Source organism: Xiphias gladius, chromosome 3, assembly GCF_016859285.1.
Source record: "Xiphias gladius isolate SHS-SW01 ecotype Sanya breed wild chromosome 3, ASM1685928v1, whole genome shotgun sequence".
Lineage (NCBI taxonomy): Eukaryota > Metazoa > Chordata > Actinopteri > Istiophoriformes > Xiphiidae > Xiphias > Xiphias gladius.
The window spans coordinates 19,847,310-19,866,826 of record NC_053402.1 but is presented as its reverse complement, the minus strand read 5'-3'; the positions used below and the strand labels follow the sequence as shown (position 1 = coordinate 19,866,826).

General features: G+C 42.2%; 1 protein-coding gene across 1 annotated transcript; it reads left to right on the top strand.

Annotated features, from left to right (window-relative positions):
- The first annotated feature begins 1,575 nt into the window (after positions 1–1,575).
- Positions 1,576–14,355, top strand: fbxl20 (F-box and leucine-rich repeat protein 20). The gene is made up of 15 exons (XM_040120313.1): positions 1,576–2,024; positions 6,111–6,172; positions 7,046–7,100; positions 7,250–7,324; positions 7,490–7,584; positions 7,770–7,838; positions 7,926–8,021; positions 8,251–8,377; positions 9,095–9,169; positions 9,891–10,021; positions 10,548–10,608; positions 10,836–10,880; positions 10,976–11,032; positions 11,144–11,356; positions 12,815–14,355. The coding sequence occupies exons 1-15, from the start codon at positions 1,983–1,985 to the stop codon at positions 12,920–12,922; spliced, it is 1,311 nt and encodes a 436-aa protein (XP_039976247.1). The 5' UTR covers positions 1,576–1,982; the 3' UTR covers positions 12,923–14,355.
- The last annotated feature ends 5,162 nt before the right edge of the window (positions 14,356–19,517 follow it).

Sequence of the window (19,517 nt, the reverse complement as noted above, 5' to 3'; positions counted from 1 at the left end):
AATCTAGTCTCAACCCCGCTCTCTAGACTCCTCCAGTGCACAAAGGCCCTCTGCCGCTTCAATAAAATTCACGGTGAGTTCTTCATGAGAAAGGAGAACAAATTCAAGTTAATTCAATGGCAACTGGAGTCAAACTTCAGTTCGGGTATTATGTAACTCAAGTTCCCACATACCTGTTCCTCTAGTATTGGATTGGTGCAGTAAGACTTGGGCTCTAGACTATATTACAAGGAAAAAAGCTATAAGGCCTCTCACTGTATGCACTGGATTTAACAGCTAACTGCCCGCTAATGGGAAACTCATTCTAATGACTCTGGGAAAAGCTAAAAAATAAAAAGGGTGACAGAATTTATATTTGGCTGTTGGGTGGATTACAATAACAAGTGTATGATATGTCAGCTGAACCTCATATATACATGAAAATAAAATCTCAGTGTGTGATGAAACTTTAAAATCTGGAACCAAATACCAGTCCAATCGGCAACTTAGAGAAGTGTGATGTGGAAACTTGAAACCCCGCCTTGCACGTACAGTATATTGGGAGTTGTCTAACGGTTATATAGGAGATGTCTTGTATCCAGGAGTTGAACTTTTGAAATGAAAAATATTCATATATTTGGGATTTTTCAAATGAGGGCGGAGGCATTAATATATTTTTTTATCAGGCTATTGAACTTTTTTTTTTGTAGAAAAAACAGATCAGACACAAATTCTTATTCACAGCAGTATTTAAGTAGGCCCTATCTCTGAACTAGCCTGGAGGGGATCTTTAATACTGCACTGATGGCACACATTTTTAATTCTATTTACTTTATAAAGACAGGATTTTTTTTTTTTTTTTCCCACAGCAGCAATTCTTTATAAGTGGGGGAAAAACACGGGGAACACGTTATAAATAAAAACGTCTCCTCAGATGTATTTTAATGTGGAGCCCCAGACGCAATGAGCTGTTGTCAGACGTTATGTTCCCTGGTCAAGACGACGCCGCGTGACGAGCAGCAACCCTGGATGCCGATTGGATCCGCCGTTTAACTGTGGCGTGGCCAACGCGACAAAACGCGGAAGTGGCGTTTCCTACAGTGATAACAAAGTTGCTTGGGGAGAATAAATACGATAGAATAGAGTTAATAAACTTTTAGGATTTCAGTGTGTCATAAAACGCCAAACCCTCCGCTTCTATGGTCGTTTCTGTACAGTAAGCTTTATTGTGACAATAATTATGAACGCTTTGGCCCACACTTCAATGACAGCCTTCATGAGGAAATCACTAATTATTATTAGACATACGCTTAAGATAGGAGATTTGTTATTTTAGGTAGACTATATGGGGGAAAGTATCAACTATATAAATTTGTCAAGTGTCCTAACTGGTCTATCTACCATCACCTGGGATCAAACTTTTTCTTCTTTTTTTTTTTTTTTAAATAAATAGCCTAAATTTTAAATCCACACTTGAACCCCGTTGCCTTCATCCAGGTATTCGTGCTACACGGTCTGTCAAAAGGTTGACACCCCATTTTGATATTTATCTTTGGACCAGCCAGCAAGTAGGATAGGTAAGGCGGTGTCCTTTTTGTGTTTGGGAAATAGCCTACAGGGCTCAGAAGTTCATTATATTTGTTATTTTTAAGTGATGTAGGCGTAATACAAGCTCCATTTTAGGCTGCCAGATCCTATTCCTGTCAGGCTATTGTGTGCATGGATGGAAAGCTGTATAGGGGGGAGGAGGAGGTGCGGACGAACCCGAGCAGATAAGAGAACTGGCTCATTGGCTGGCTGCTGCCTGTATAGCCCATATTTTATCAGAAACCAGAGGTCTTACCGTTTGCGTTACAGGTCGAAAAACAACGACACCGCACCCCAGAAGCTACCGAGAGGACGGTAGCATGATAGTCGCGGAGGGGACTCGGCAGGAAGAGGGCCCGTATCTGCATTTTACTGCTCCCACACCGAATTCATTGAGTCGGTAACCAGCGTCCGACATGGGGAAGGAGGTAAATGGTGTTTCACGGAGCCGGTTTGAGGTGAGTTGGCCGTGAACGTTAACTGACAGTCGCTGACACACATTCAAGTGGCCGTTGTAAAAGTTAGGATATGGGCCTACATGATGACTGTCGCTGTATTTGTTGCAAAACTGCGCTTACGGTGAGGCTACCGATGCAGCTCCGCAGTCAGTGTTTGGGATTAGGTCAAACGCCGTTGTTTTTGTTCAAACAGCATATAGCCGATGCGTGTCATTTCGTTGAGGACACAACTCGGTCCAGTTTTCCCGTTGAGCCCGTCGCGCTGTTCACCGAATAAATGGAAGTTTTTCTTTTTTCCTCTAAAATGTCTCTAAAATGTTGTCCTCGTTTCCCTTTGCGCCGTCAAAACAAAGACAATGAGGCTACATGGAGCACGCCGAGGACAGCTCCGGCACACATTAACATATTTATCAGAAAAAGGAATTTGTTGACTTCACTCTAAGAAGCTCTAGCTTTTTTTTTTAGTTGTCCCCATATATTCTTCGGTGTGATTTTGTGTGTGTGTGTGTGTGTATATATGCATATGTGTGTGTGTGTGTGTGTGTGTGTGTGTGTGTGTATATACGTGTATATAGATATGTAATACACGACTTTTGTTAGGTTGTCGGACGAGCCGGAGTGTTGTGCATATCCGTGGCCGCTGCGGATGTGGGGGGCCTCGGGTTGTGACTGCTACACGCACCCCCAGTGTTAGCACGGAACTATCAACAAACAGGCCCCGGGCTGCTCGCGGTGTGACACACAACGTTAACCTATAGCCCACGGATAGCAAACGGGCCACCTGTACGCGCGCACGAGCCACGGGCGTTGTTGTTCCGAGGCGTTTACCGTAAACTTTCGCAGTCACGCAAGCGTAGCTGAACGTGTTGCTGAACACTCGTACACAAATGCCGTGTACGCGGCCGGTGACACCGTGCCCGTGTAGCCCGAGCACTCGGTGTTGTTTAATCCCCAGATAGCATGGGATTTGTGTGTGTGGTTTTATTTATTTTTAACGGTGCAACAGCTGACGACTCAGAAGATTCAGGCCGTTACCTTCTGGCCCGACAGCTGCGGTAGGGCTGCTGTGTCAAGTGAACCGGACTCTAGGACAGCACATATACCAGGAGGGGCTTGACTCTGTCTTCAAAGTAAAAGTGAATAATTACCAGTCATCCTTCGAAGTTGCCTAGTATGGGTTTTTGTGTGAAAAGGGGATTCCACTCTGTATATTGTGACATTTTACATAGATTTCCAGAGCTACGGTCCTCTTCACAACATGACTTTGTAGAGATGTAAATGCACTGTAAGTCAATAAAATAAGTCTAAAAGCCTAAATATACTCTTAATTTTCATTCTGGAAGCCTGCGCTTGGCCTAGTCAGTGAGTATAACAATTAGAATCTGATAAAGGTGCTATCTTAAACAGCTAATTTTGTTATTTGTCTGAAACATTAATGCAATCAGTACAATTTACAGCGTGATGGATGTGATACAGTTTGGATTAGCCCATGGTGTATTTATATGTATGGGTCACAATGTTCTCAGTCTAGTCGCCCTTATTGAAAAGTGATCTTTATATGATTTTGAAGAATTCAAACAAATGTTAATAAGTAGCATGTTTCTCGCTATGACAAATACAATTAGCCTACCCTTCATTGGATTTTGTGCTGCATCTGGATAAAGGATTGAGGATTTTGTTCCTGTAAGATGTCCACTATAAGTGTGTTTACAATGTTAATGTTTCATTTTAATTTCTTAATGTATCTTTCAGTGTCGGTGCCAATAATTGATTGGTGTTGTTGTTGTTTTTTTTATTGATGAAAATATATGCGATCTATCTTTACACTTTAGTAATTATTATAGAAAGGATATGGGATTAAAAATATAAACTATACTGATTTATTTCAATTGATAATACACTAAAATCTATTTTAAAAAAAACTGAGCCTAGCGTTAACCCAGAGGTCCAACTGAAAGAAGCTGTTGGTGTCTGCCATCACAAACACCCAGTGGTCAGACGTCATCGGTGCTGGTGTGTATGCCAGTGAGTTTTATTTTGAAAGGCCTGCTCAGATGTTTTCACTTATATTCTGTCTGGCTTCACTGTTCTGCAGTAGATACTGATCTGTTGAACACTAGCCCTTAACAAAACACTACAGCAGTCTGAAAAGTAGACAGGCACTAATGCTTTAAAATTTTATTTCCCAGTTAAAAGGAATAGGCAAACAATAACCCCAACGATTCGCACAACCTTGTTGAAGAATTTTACACTATAGGCAACAGTACAATCTGTTTATTGCAGGCGGCTTATCTCTTGGGTATTTCATATATCTCTTGGTCCATAACTTCATCCATAGATGTAGTGGAGGATAAACATAAATATCTGAAAGCAGTTTAGCCAGTGATTTGATGTCAACTTAATGGTGGACACCACTGTTACGAGTGTGAAACCTAATCTAAATTTTATCTGAGGATGGGATCTTTTCAGGAAGGGACATAAATGTTTCTCTAAAAAATATTATCACTCTTTGTTTTTGCTTTATGATGATCTCCAGCTGGAGGTTACGCCCCCCCCCCAGCTTTTTACCCCCTGTCAGGCCTGCATCACCGACTACAGCTGACCAGTGAAGAAAACATAATGCTCACATTCATGCAGTATCAGGTTCATTTTATGTTAGATTACAAAAGGGGACAGTGTATGCCTGTTGACCATGCGCATCTGGTTCTTTGGAAATGGCCCTGGATTATTTGGACAGAAAGTAGCGCTGTGGAACACGAGCTGTCAAAGTCAATTTGGCCCAAATCCAAATGGGAAATGTCTGTCCCTTCTTGCTCCCTCAAAATTTTAAACGTCTACGCTGGCAGGCAGCCCCTGCATAGACAGCTGTGTGTGTATGTGGAGTTTGTATGTTTATCAGAGAGACGTAGAGAGGCTTTGACAGAGAGCTGACTGTATTTTTTTTTTTTTAAGATTCAGCCATTAATTTCAACAGGCAGACCTGTCAGTTTGTTTTTGTGAAGCTGATGAATAGGTTTGGTTAAGTGTAAGTTCCTCAGAATCTGGAACTATTGTGAATGTGGTTTTCGGGTAGATACCCATAATCAAAATAGCACATAGTATGCTCTGTTAGGACCCATTAATTATTACTTTTTTGTTTAAACACTATAGATAAACCTTTTTATTTATTTTTAGATCGTGGATCATATTTGTACCTGTAAGGAGGACTTGCAAATTCCTTGTTGATCCTGTCACAGATGTTTGCCTCTTGTAAATAACGTGCCTTCCTGCACTTTTTATTTACACACCAAAGCCCCCACCCCTCAATTACCCTGTCCCTGGTTTAGATTTATCTTTCTAAATCTATGGAGGAAAATGGATTGGGCCAGATGTTGCTTCATTTGCCTTGTTGTGACTAAGTGGATGTTCCCAAACGTCATTGTCTCAACATCTTGCATTTTACAATCCAGCAGAGTTTGATTTACCACAAATTATGGGGACACTGCAGTCCTCAGTAAGTGGGTTTGTATTTATTGAATTAGCTGGGTCTTAATAAATGCTAATTTATTGTCTCTTCTGTGTACGGTAGCCGATTTTTCTGTGGATCATAGGCTAGTAGTTGTGCTCAAACAGCATACCACTATTTTTGTGGACCTCCATTAGCTGTTTGCAAAAACTGGAGCAATTCGTCTGAGAGTCACAAAAGATATATTGTACCTGACTCCAGTGTACAATTCTCAGTACATGCTGATGTGGACACTGGTGCAAACTCTACAGTGTAAACAACACAGGAAGTGAAGACAGAATATGTATGCAGAAAAGATAACAAGAAAGCAGAGGCCATTACAGCTCCGTAGTGGACAGTACAAAGTCCTGCTGCTGTTTTTGCGTAGAAGACACAAAATCCTATCTCCTGCGCTGCCTTATCTTCTGTCTTCCGTGCTATCCCAAGATTTGACATTGAATCTATCTTAGCTGATGAGATTACTATCATTTATCCTTGCTTATGTGTTGGGGCCGTCCTTGAGTGAGGCGAGTGGATAGAGGGGGCCCCAGCCATGTTGAAAAAGGCTGCCAGGACTAATGTTATCCTCTGCACCCTTTCAGATGTTCACAAACAGTGATGAGGCAGTCATCAATAAGAAGCTGCCTAAGGAGCTGTTGCTACGGTGAGTGACATTTTGAAACACTTCAGTCAGACTCTCTGCAGGTTTCTTTCTTTTTTTCTTTGCAAACAAAAATGGCATGTTGCATACTTAACACTCCCCCTCCCTGACTTGGCTCCCGATCAGCACATTAGATCATACACAAAGGCACAATTGGCCTTGCACCACTACCTTCCCTGTCCAACCCCTCAAACACAGATGCACACTCAGACATACTGTGCATCTCACGATCATATGCTGTGTGCTCACTTGCCCTTTAGCAAATATTGCAACTAAACTAACCACTAGGATGCAAGTATCCCCTCGTTCACCATGATTCTCTGCTCCCCCAATGCTAAAGCTGTAAAAAAGAACTGATCCTTGAGGCTGTGCAACACTAAAATTGATTTCAGACCAAAAAAAAAACTCAAGAGACCCTGAGCAAACAGAAAATGAAGGCCATAACTCAAGCCTCGGCTTTGCCAGCCAAACTGTCTGTGCTGCAGCTGCTGACTCTGTCCTGCTTGGCCAGGTGCAGCGCCCTGATTTGTGAGGCTGGCAAGCTACACTGGAATTCACTGCAGCCCTGCTTCAACCCTAATACAATTTTTGCTGCATTGTAGGATCCTGCATTAAGTTTCTAGCTCTGTTCATTAGAAGCAGATTGTGTGCCTTCTTTGCCAGGACCCCACTTTAAAGTAAACACATCTATCCTGCAAACAGGGTAAACACATCTATCCTGCTGACAGTCAAAGACAATATTAGCAGATTTACTCACAGCCCTCTGCTATGAGTGGAAGCAGACACAGGGTTGAGTTGAGGGCAGAGTGTAGTGTAAAGAGGAAGCTTCTGGCAGCGGGGATCAGGGTCTCTTAACCGTCCCTGTCTGTCTTCCAGAATCTTCTCCTTTCTGGATGTGGTGACACTCTGTCGCTGTGCCCAGGTCTCACGGGTGAGTCTGTGTTCACAAGGTGTGTGTATGCATGTGTGCGTGACTGTACGTGTTTGTCTGTGTGTTTTAGTGTGTGTTCTATGTGTGTATGTGATATGTTTGAGAAAAAAAACTTGACCCTAAATGTCTTTCTCCGTCCCTGCTCTCAGTCCTGGAATGTTCTGGCCTTGGATGGCAGCAACTGGCAACGAATTGACCTCTTTGACTTCCAGAGGGACATTGAGGTGAGCAAGTCTGATCTGACCGTCCATCTACCGTACTCTCTACCTGTAACGTCAGTCTTTACTGTTTACTTTTCCCTACACTCTTAACTCTTAATTTCTCTCATCACTTTAAATCACAGGTGTAGAAGCAAATATAGCAGGCTAAGTGGCTTGTTTTTGTTGTAGGGCCGGGTGGTGGAGAACATCTCAAAGCGATGTGGGGGGTTTCTTAGGAAGCTGAGCCTGCGGGGGTGCCTGGGTGTGGGTGACAGTGCCCTGAGGTGAGTTTGGCAAGGATGTAGCCCGACAGAAATTCTAGTTCTAGTTCAGACCCTGGGGGGGGAGAGGAGAGAGAGAGAGAGAGAGAGAGGGGAGAGAGGGGAGAGAAGAGAGAGGGGAGAGGAGAGAGAAAGTTCAGTTTAACTGCCATCACATAAATGTTTGTTTTTTTGTTTTTTTTCTGTAGGACTTTCTCACAGAACTGCAGGAACATTGAGCTGCTTAGTCTGAACGGCTGCACCAAGATCACCGACAGGTGTGTGCATAGTTCATGTAACAGGGCTGCTAATGAATCATGAGGCAGTTTTCTCCTTTAAACGCTCATTGTCTTTCTCCTCTGCAGCACGTGTAATAGCCTCAGTAAGTTCTGTCCAAAGCTGAAGCACCTGGACCTTGCCTCCTGTACCTCAATCACCAACATGTCACTCAAAGCTCTCAGGTGTGTAGGGTCAACACTTTGGTGTGTACTTACCTTGGCTTTACAGTATATTCAGGAAAGTTACTGTGCCTAAGTATGACCACGCCACCAGACGAAAGGGATGTAGGTGCAGAGGCAGAGTTTGACATTTTTAAAATTTTAAGCATTTCATACAGTTAATACAGGGGTTGTAGAAGATGTGCTTTAACTTCTCACCTGTCTTTCTCTTCTTTTTCCTCCTCCTCCTCAGTGAGGGTTGTCCCTTGCTCGAGCAGCTCAATATATCCTGGTGTGATCAGGTCACCAAGGATGGCATCCAGGCCCTGGTGCGCTCCTGCCCTGGACTCAAGGGCCTTTTCCTCAAGGGCTGCACACAGGTACGGTTTGAGAACCGTGGCTAATGATTTAGGTGTTTATTGTATAATGAGTTACAGATCGTTTAATTCAGTATAAAACACAATTGGATAAATCTGAAAGCAACTTCATTTGTATAAATTATTAGGTTCCACCAGAGACTTCTTAGTTTTACTGTTCTTACTGCTCAACAGTAAGCTTATATTCTGTAGATTCACTATTTTCTTGTGTGTTTCGTCATAGCAGCCATCACTTAAAATTCAAACTGCCAAGTTCCTCTTATTTTCATTCCAAATAGAAAACAGTTGCTGTTACCACAGACATACAATGCATCACTTCCTGTGCAGCTAAGGATGTTTCTGAGGAAAGACATAGCCAACGTTGTTTACAGCAAATGTGAAAGCCTTCATTTAGTGTCCTCCTGTTATATCAACAGTACAGCATGAAGAGACAACCATGTATTTCTATGAAGAAGTCACAGATCGGGAATTTAAGGGACAAAACAAATAACAACATACAGTACACACTCAGTTACCGGAGGTTTTGACTCAACTTCATGGTCATTTTAATGGCTGTAGTTTATGGTGTTGTTGAATTGTATTATCTTAGACCAAGAAGTGATATTTTGAACAACCCTTTATGGCAGTGACAGTAGAGGGGTTTGGTGGGGTGAGCTTACCATGCAAGTGTAGTTTGATTTCAGAGGACTGTTGTCTTTTCTCTGTTGACGTCTTTCACAGCTAGAAGATGAGGCTCTGAAGCATATTGGGGCTCACTGTCCAGAGCTGGTCACACTCAACTTGCAGACATGTTCAGTGAGTACAGTTCAGATGGCTAGAAGATGAATTGAATTAATCAGGACAAAACAATTGTTTTGTACTTTCAATGTAGCCACATTTTATTAGGTTGAAATGTCTCTCTGTAAACGATTTATTAAACCTCTAAATAAAAAGTACTCAGCTCAGTAGTTTCCAGGGAATGGGCTGATGGTCACCAAGTACACACTTTGATCTTCAATGCAAAGCTTATTGTGGGCAGCTGATGGTCCCGTCCGGCCCATGTAGCCCAAAGTCTGTGAAGCCTGCTCAGACATTCCATATAAGTTTCTGACTGTACCTGTCCTTAACATCCCCTTACTTCATCTCCACCTGAAAGCTCTCCTCTTCCTCCTTCTGCCTTAATCTCACACCTCAGGAACGCATCGTCTCATCTTGTTCCAGTTGTTCCTCGTCTTGGTTAAAGTCTGCTTTTTGGTCTTCTTCCTTTTTTCTCTTGACTAGCCCATTTTCACCTCCTCTTCCTCTGTATGATCTCCTCCGAGTTTTCTCTAACAGTACTTCAAACAACATTGCAGGGGAAAGAAATTGCTCTCTCTAGCTGAGTATTAGGGTGATACATTGATGTATATAAATTCATACATTGATTGCCTTTGATGCGTAGCCAGCAGTGAGTACAGGAAAAGGTGGTATGTTTTCACAACTCATAGATGTGGATTTAAGTGACCTGCAAAAGCAAACACTCTCCTTCTGTGAGCAGCAGATCACGGATGAGGGGCTCATCACAATTTGCAGAGGTTGTCACCGCCTGCAGTCTCTGTGTGTGTCGGGCTGTGCCAACATCACAGACGCCATCCTTCACGCCCTGGGACAGAACTGCCCCCGCCTCAGGTAACCTTTGAGATGTACACTCACATCCTCACTCTGAACTTCTATATGGACACCTTCCTAGACCCTGCAAAAAATGAACCAAGCCATTTAGTTTGATAATTAGTCTTATTATTTTCCTGTGTAGCACAAGTGACTGACTTCCACCTTGAATGTGAAATTATTTCACTTGAGTGTAATGCATTAACTGATGTTATAACTTACTTTAAGAGTTTTGCTTAACATGGTCGAAAATTAGATCTAATAGTAAACAAGTGGGGCTAAAAAAATAGAATGAAAGAAAACAAGCCTTTAAGATTAATTTTAAGCTGAATCCCGCAGTCAAGATTGAAGTATAAATGGAAATCATGAATAAATTAAAAGAATAAATGGTAACCTTTCTGCAGTAAAGATACCTCAAGCCTTGCTACTGTAGATCTAGTTTCTTTAAAGTGCGATCTGCCCTCTCTGTGCAAGAACTCAGAAAAGTGGTAGACTGTAAGTGATGCTGCCATTGTGCAACTCTCTGCTCCTCCTGTTCTCCTTTCAGAATTTTAGAAGTGGCTCGTTGCTCTCAGCTTACAGATGTGGGCTTCACAACATTAGCAAGGGTGAGTGGGGAATCTTGTCTCTTGGTTGCATGCACGCACGCAGAGACCAGACTCTTTGATCCCGGAATCAAATATTTAAATTTGAGATGACGTTCATTTTTGGTTACAAAATGTCTGCAAGACAAAATATTTCAAGCATTATTTGTCCCAAAAAGCAAAATTTACTCAAATCCCCAGTAGATAATGCAGTCTGTCTCTGTTTTAATGTCCCTATTTCTCTCCTGTAGAATTGTCATGAGCTTGAGAAAATGGATTTAGAAGAATGTGTGCAGGTAAATAAACAATCTGAGCTACATAAATAACGTTTACATCGTTGTTGTATGTAGTCTGTAGTTATGACATTTGTTGCTTTTCACCTTTGCATCAGATCACAGATGGAACCCTCATCCAGCTGTCTATCCACTGCCCACGTTTGCAAGTTCTGGTGAGTTTTTATATTTTACCCCTATAGCATTTACAAGCACCAAATCGAAGCTTGTTTTAAGAGACAGTTGAGTAATAGAGCTCCTGCGTTGGTACCACTGTGTTCCTGTAGAGTCTGTCACACTGTGAGCTGATCACTGATGATGGCATCAGACACCTCGGCAGCGGCCCCTGTGCTCACGACCGTCTGGAGGTGATCGAGCTGGACAACTGCCCCCTGATCACAGACGCCTCACTGGAGCACCTGAAGAGCTGCCATAGTCTGGATCGCATTGAGCTCTATGACTGCCAGCAGATCACCCGGGCTGGTATCAAGAGACTAAGGGTGAGTTGTAGGGGCTAACAGCAGTGAGTAAGCTATGATTCATATGCAGAATGTACTGTAAACCCCAATGTTGTGAACTCAACATATGCCATTTTGGCAAAAAATTGTATTCAGTGTCAAAAATGTTTACATTTCCGTTGGCTGAATGTTGAATGATGGTATAATGCCCGCCACTCTAAGCACTGCCAGATGGTTGATGTGTTTGGGTTTAGACAGTCATGCAGTCAACCAAGAAATTTTATTTGTTTATGATGATGATGAGTAGGTGTTAACTCTTTACCTTTTTGTAAAGTCACATTTGGAGCACAGCCACTGCACTAACACAAATACGATCCCTTATGAGGCCTGCTATCCCACATGTCAACGTCCAAGAGTTGCTATCAGAGTGAACACATCCATTCCATACACAGGATGTTTCGTTAATGCCTCTTGCCAAGACTTAGATGAAAATTTCAACACTACAGTTAGCCTGGCTCTGTCCAAAGGTAACAAAATGAAGTTACCATAACACCTTGTTTGCTTGATCCATACAAAAACCAAAGTGTAAAAACTTCATGTTGTGGTTTTATGGGGAGTTATCTGCTGGACTATTTCTTGGCCAGGCGCTGTCACCTCTCTTAATAAGGGAGTTGTGGAGGTTGTAGGTGGATTTTGGTTTTTCTATGGACAGAGCCGGGTTAGCTGTTTCCCCTATTTCCAGTCTTTGCGCTAAGCAAAGCTAACAGAGGTTTCATATTTACTGTACAGACTTGAAAGCGATATCGATTTTTCCCATCTAAGTCTACACAGCAAATAGGCGTATTTCCTGAAATGTTTAACTATTCCTCCTTAAAGGAATACATCTAAAGTATCGAAAACATGTCTTTCTGAAGAGTGTAGGTGATTTCAATGTAAAATTCAAGATAGCAGAGAATTTCAGCAACATTACATCAGTTCTGCCACTGATGGCAAAATACTTCTGTATATTACAACAGTATTGATGTAGGAGCATAGACTGGTGCACTGCAGCTTTTGGTCACCAGTTACAGCACTGAGAATTACACTTGTCAAGCAAGGAAGAAGAGGTCAGATTTCACTGTGATATGTAGTATGACAGTCCTGGATCACAGTCCACACAAGCATTATGTTCTTGGCCTTGTTAGCTTAAAGCCACAAACTGTCTTCTCCGAGAGCAGGAAGTGAACGCTCTGTCCATATCACGCTGGAATCTGTGGTTTTTATTTTTGATCTAAATCACACACAGCCTGACTGGGTTGGTAAACATGAGCTTGTTGTCAGTAGCTTGCATTTACTGACACTTCATACAATTTCTTGGTATTGAAGTTAAAAATTTTCACTAACTTAAGTGTTGTGGCACACTACAGCCACTGATGTATTAAGCTACCTTGTGCAGCTTTCCAAGTATTTGAATGAACCATTAACACATATCCATCTGTTTCCCCTTCTTTTTTACCACAGACTCATCTGCCTAACATCAAAGTGCATGCATACTTCGCTCCCGTCACTCCGCCCCCCTCCGTCGGGGGCAGCCGTCAAAGGTTTTGCCGCTGCTGTGTCCTGCTATGATGTAAAGACAACAACCCCCTTCCCTGTCCCTGTGTCCCTCGTACACGTTCCCCGCAGCCCGTCACTTGACCCCTGACCTGCTGTCCCCCTCCCGGCCCCCTGTCATAGAGTACATGCTGGTGTGTCCCCCTTTTTGAGCTGCAGAGAGAGGGAGAGAGCCAAACAACACTACAGGGTCTTGGGTAACTTTCCCAAAAACATTCCCAACTCTCCCCACCACACAAACACATACACAAACACAACAGCCTTTCATACATGCTGATATAAAGACACACGCGCACAGATTAACTCTTAGAAGAATGTCAACATTCCTGAGCTGTGTTCAATTCACGAACCAGTATTAAAAAGAGGGTTATGTAAAAATCAAATGTGATCACCACCGTGAAGGGATTTAACTTTTCATCAAGTGAAGTACAAAATAATTATTTAAAGAATTACGTGACAAGATCCAAAACCGTTGTGCTGTATTTTTGAGCAGCCGTACACTTCACTTATTTAGCACTTTGAGAAAAAACTGCAGTGACAGCTTTTAAACAGAATATTAAATAGGCTGAAAGGTCCCACTTAACCTCTTGCACACACCTCCCTCTGTGTAGAAGGTCACTTAACCGCTACCTCTAGACGGGAACTGCACTTGAGTAAGACCTGTGTTAGTTTTGTTCTATAGGCTGTTCATTTCAAAAAGGGGGCAGCGATGCAGCCAGTGGACTGGCGACAACCCCAGCACACACACGTAAAGCAGCAGAAAGCCTGTTTTTCTGGTTTAAAAAAAAAAAAAAAGCATACTTGCAGCTATTTGCACTTACAGTAAAACAAAGATGAGACACTTTAAAAAGACAACCATCTTGAATTTTAAGACTGGCATTTTACTAACAACACACACCAATACAAATCCTCACTTGAATACATACACTGAGCTTGCTACACTTGTACCCTCACCTCTCTCTGTCTCTCTGTTACAATCAGAAGCTTCAATATACTGAAGAAAAAAAAAAAAGACAGTTTAATATTTTTCTAAAAATGGACACCATTTAAGACTCACAAGTGAGGACTCAAGAAGATGCCAAATGTTGCATGTAACACCTCTAGTTTTTTAAAATCTAATTGTACATATACGAGGACCGTGGGAGTCCGAGAATCATCTGTTGCGTAGCCAGCTAAACAACAGATGATGATGATAATGGATTGGGCAGAGATTGCTGTCAATGGGTCTCTCTTAGGGACCTATGGCGAAGCTCACACATGCTTGTTTAAGTACAGATGTGTGTGGGAATATGTGCTGGAGCTTTGGAGAGTAAAACGGAGCCAGTACTCAACCTGGAGTTTGACGAAAAAACTGATGCTGGCCCTGTGAGAGCTCACGTCAACAAGAGAAAAGTTATAAAGATACTCTTTTGACAGAAGAAGGAGAAAAAAAAAAAAAAAAAAAAAAAGACATCACTACATGAGTTCATGCTATCAGTCCAGGACAATGGAAAGAAAAAGCCAACTGAAAACAATCAAAGTACATCTATTTTCGTCTAGTTTGATTTCATTTAGTTTCTATTGTTTTCACATCGGTGATGGTTCCTGATGACGAGGAACTTGTGAACCACACGCGCGGTGGTGAGAGGACATGCCCGACGTCGGAGTGGCATCGGCGGCTCCTCAACTCCCATGAGGCCTTGCAGGGAACAGATAAAAAGCGAGTTACACCCTGCCACCTGTGACGTCCCCTGTCTGTCTGGGACCAGTGACGTTGCCGGAAGTGACGACCAGCTCAGACCGGGGGAGTCACTGAAAGAGAATCTTGAGCGCACAACTCTGGCCTGCTGACAGATATTTTGGAATGATTTTTGTCACAACAGAGGGCTTTAACGGACTTCGGACCCCCGCCCTATGAAGTATTGAAGCCTTTTCTTATGGAATATCTTCTCCTGCACTTGCACCTGCTTTATTCTGTGTCTCTTTTCTTCCCATTTCATTTTATAAATGTGTCTTTTACTGCTTTTCTGTCTGATTTCTTCTGGATCTCTACCTTTTCTCTTTCTTTGCATTTCTGTTTTGATGTGGTTTGGATTGCGCCAGCTTTCTGTTTGAAGTCATGAGTTCAGTGTCTCCAAGTTGAGTTGTGAGCCCTCCTCCAGTCCTCAGTTGGGATCAGAGGGAGTTTGTGTTTTTATCAAGAGTTTGTCGTTACTAAATGTCCAGAGTGTAGCCTTTGTCCAGGGGAATTGTTGGCACCAGTGCAATTGTAATAAATGTTAAATGTGAGATATTTTTATGTGAGTTCAGGAGGAGTTCATGATGACATGTATGTATGATGTGAGTTGTACTTATTGAATGTTTCCATCAAGGAGAAGTCCTCGGGATGGCTGTTCAGGCATTGTGTGTCACTTAAGCAGAAACAGGTTTTTCTCCCGTAAGTGTGCTTTCATCTCCTTTTAATTTTTATGGCTTGCTTTTCCAAAACCCCCTCCCATAACGCACCCGGCCCAATTACATTCAGCAAGATAGAAACTGGTAAACCCAGTGTGAAATGTTTATCACTCTCAGATGTACCCGTTCTGGTTTAAGATTCGTGCCATCAGGCGACACTCTGAATGATGATTCTATTTGGTTTGAGATTTGACAGCTGACGACAGGCAGGATAATACAAGCTGAGATGAATCCAGTGTAATCCAGTCTGATCTGTTTTGTTTGAATGGGGGTTTACAGAAGGATTAGGGAGCAACCAAGAGTCAAAATGGCGGAGATATTTATTGTACTTTCCCACTGTGCTTTGGGGATAAGACAATTAACCGGAGGAAAAAGGAAAAGTCATAGGATTTAGACTATGAGCCTGGATGTAACACCTGCGTGCCCTGTTCATGCACCGTATGTGGCACAGGCTGAGTCATCACTGCAGCTGACATGTGCTTTCAAGGCGAACACTTTGAACGGATTACAGGTAATAATGCTCAACCTGCTCCTGATGGTTTTATTTGTACAAAAGACCACAACATTTCGTCAGCCTTTTCATGGTACAAAATACACTACAGGCTCTGCGAAGCAAAACACTCAACTTATTCTTTTCTCTCGTTATCAAACACTTTGGTGTTCTTCCGTCACACCTTCCACCAGTTTACCCGGAGGTCCGAACTACCACGCTCTGGATCCGTTTGTTTCATGCATTTTCGGTCCCAAACACTGGAGTGAGGTTGAGGATTAGGACAGAGGGCAAGAGTTGAATCTACAGTGTGTATTCATGGTAGATTGACACCAGAAAAATTTCAAAAACAATTTTGACAATGACTGTAGTTCATATAATTACTGTAAATCTTTTCCTTTTTTCTTTTCTTTTCTTTCTTTCTTTCTTGTTTTTTTGTTGTTTTTTTTTTTTTTTTTTTTACAATTAACCGATATAAATGACTATGTACGTATGAATAAATATATACCTATATTATTAAGACTTGTCTAGTTTTCTCCGGTGTTGAACTTGTTCTTGTTTTAACCTTGTTGTCGCAGTAGATGGCAGCAATGACCCAGTTGTAACGACTCCTCCACCTCTGCTGCTCTGATTTCAGCTCTCATTTGGTTGCAGGACTCGCGATCAAATCACCTATTCAGTAAGTCTATTTGATTTGCTTTAGTTAGTAGCAAAATGGGGTAAACCACCAGTTAGCAGACTAGTTACTAGTTGCTTTTTTTAAAAGAAACATTTACTGTCGCAGAAATGATCAGGCGTTATCAGACAAAATGTACTGCACATTTGTCCTGTAATTCCATACCAACCTTTCTAAACAATTGAAGTTAATAAGGCTCATTTGGCTTTAAAACACACAGATGATGCTCCTCTGCAGTAGTTTCTGTGGAAACGAAGAAAAAAATGTTTTGCTTTTTTTTTTTTTTTTTTTTTTAATTTCTTATAAAAAAAAATACACCTTTTAATGAATGAGCAGTTGAATCGTTTTTTAATAATACAGTTTTAAATTACTTTTTTTTATGGTCAGTCCCTATCATTGCTCGCTGTTTTGTGTTTTATTTCTTCATTAAACCAGGGTAATGTCCTACCAAGGTCCTCCTATTACTGAGTAAGACCTGGTCACGAAAGCAGCATCAAAACACCAGTGGGCATGCTTTACTTTTATTGGACCTGTGGAAAGAAGTTGCTTTCAGTAATTTTAGATGAAACTACAGGGGCCCATTATCAGTGTTTCTGGATCTCTTGCAAGATTAGTGTTACAGGTTCACAATTTTCCAAATGTGTTTTCAGACAATAATCAAGTGCCTATATGAATATTGAACCAGCTTTCGCTAGCTGTAATCATTCCTCCTGTTCATACTGGCCAATAAAAGATACGTTTCTAATACGCTTTCAAAGTAAGTGATGAGGGACAAAATCCATAGTCCTCTTTCCATAAAGAACACATTCCAGATTTCATCTGAAGATAATATGAGGCTTCAGCCTTCGAGTCAGACAATTCAAGTGGGCAAGTCCCGAAGCTTTTCCCTTGATTTATGCACTTAAAAGACTGTGACACGCTCCAAAAATTGTGAACCTATCCTTTAGACTTGCTAACCTATTAGACAAGCGTCACTTAAGTAAAAACAGCAAATATCATAAGAGCACGGCTTTTATCAGACGGACGTCCGTGGTTCAAGATGTGACTCTGGGGGTTTGTGACATCGTAGGCCCTCTGAGCTCACGGGACACTGCATGTAGAGTCAAGTCTCTATATTTGTGTGCGCTTACGTATGCATGTCTGAGTCGGAGGCACCGATGAACCATCTGTATCAATTTATCTCTGTGGAAAGAACAGCATCTCTGGACCTGTGACGGCACCATGACGACCACCGTCACGGCTGGGATCTGTCTGCCGCTGCATGGGACTCGTTTTGTTCCTCTCGCCCTCTCGATGTTTCCCCAGTCTTGAAATCGCTGAGAGATCCGTGTGTTTTCAGTCTTGTTTTAATGTTCGTTTTTAGCAGCCGTGTGCTGGCACCTGAGGTATCACATGGAAGATGAAAGGTGGGTGGCTCAGAGGGAGAAATTTAAGTGTGTGTGTGTGTTTGTGTTTGTCTTTGTGTGTGTTTCCCTGCTTCACCAACTCTCGCTGCTGTGCAGTGTTTTCTGGGTTTGAACACAGACGGATCAGATCACAGCTAACTGCACACCACCCCACCAAGACATTGTGTCTCTGTTTATTTTTAGCCCCCTTCTATACACTAGAAAACTTTTTGACTTGGCTTTTGTTTTGTTTTGTCGTCTCTTCTTCTTTCCACAGTGTTCCTTTCTGTAGTCACTCTGCTATCGTCTGTGCTCTGGCCCTGAGTGAAGCAGTAATTAATGTGATAACAGAGGCTCTCTCTCCCGTTGTCTTTCTTTGTCTCTTTTCTCTAACAAACCCATGCCCAAAGACCCTCTGACAGCTTAAAGCAAACTTTGACGTTAGGCTTAGGAGAAATATTGCAGTGCAGATAGGGGGGGAAAAAAAATGTAATCAAGTTAAGAAGTCTTACCCCCTTGTATCACACTGTGAAAGGTGTTGTATTAGCGTGGAACTCACGCGAAAATACCATTACCTTAACCTTCCCTGTTCTTCACCCTCACCAGGTTATTACAAAAGTCAGTAGCTATGTCTACAACCTTATTGCTTCATTCTCTTTCATCTTAAGTGTAATACATTCGTTTCTAAAAGGGGCAATCAATAGAAAACCCCGGGAGGCTCGTAAAACCAGGAAATTAGATTGCATTTGAAATCAGAGGTACCAACCCGCTTGCCTTATTGCGGCTGCTTTAAACAAATCACAGCAAACCTGATGAAGCTCTGTCACTACAGGGCAGCACCTACGTGGCAGCTACAGTGTCTCTACGTGGTGCTTCACAGGGCACTTGGGGAAATGATAAGGAATGAATGGGATCAGAGGAAAAAGTGTGGCTAAGGACGATTTTCTCCAAGACTCGGAGACAAACTGAAAGTAGTCCAGCTCATCCCATATGGGTCATTGTTCTGCTGAAGGAAAGTCAGATGCCTGACAGACTCACAGCTTCATCAGATAAGCTGCAGAAAGTTCTACGACAGCATCCTCCACCCGCTACTTCTTCACTTTTACATTCCTCTGGAATTGATTCATAATAAGATACTTAATTTTACCTTTGTTATGATATGCTATACAACATTGCACTATATGTATGTGTGTGCCCGTGGTGGCTTTACAATGATCTTAAGGCTTTGTATCCCAATGAAATGGAGAGCTACACGATTTTATGAGTATAGACTTGTATCTGTGGTACAAGCGAGCTTACAACAAGTGTAGAATGATATTATGAGGAGTTAGAACTACACCTAAGCCCCCTCCCACGGGCGTGAGTCCTGATTTAGTCTAAATGGATCCTGGAAGAGTTGTAAAAACTGCCCCAATCATGCGCCTCAGACGCACGGGAAGGCGTGCCTCAGATTGCGCTTAAATTTTAAGTCTGTGCGGTGGTGAGGGGCAGGACACGGTTTGCTTTGGATTTACACCCAGCCACATTGCCCTCCCGGAGCGCAGGCTGCTGTTTATTTGGATCTGACCCTACGAAAGTTGACATTTTCCCATCGTTGCTCTGCAGATTATCAACCTTTTGCTTTTT

Bases quoted from the DNA above. Each gene is read 5' to 3' on its own strand.
- fbxl20 (XM_040120313.1), top strand. From the start codon at position 1,983: ATGGGGAAGGAGGTAAATGGTGTTTCACGGAGCCGGTTTGAG. The intron at 9,170-9,890 runs GTGAGTACAGTT...TTCTGTGAGCAG, and splicing joins TCAACTTGCAGACATGTTCA to CAGATCACGGATGAGGGGCT. The intron at 11,357-12,814 runs GTGAGTTGTAGG...TTTTTACCACAG, and splicing joins CTGGTATCAAGAGACTAAGG to ACTCATCTGCCTAACATCAA.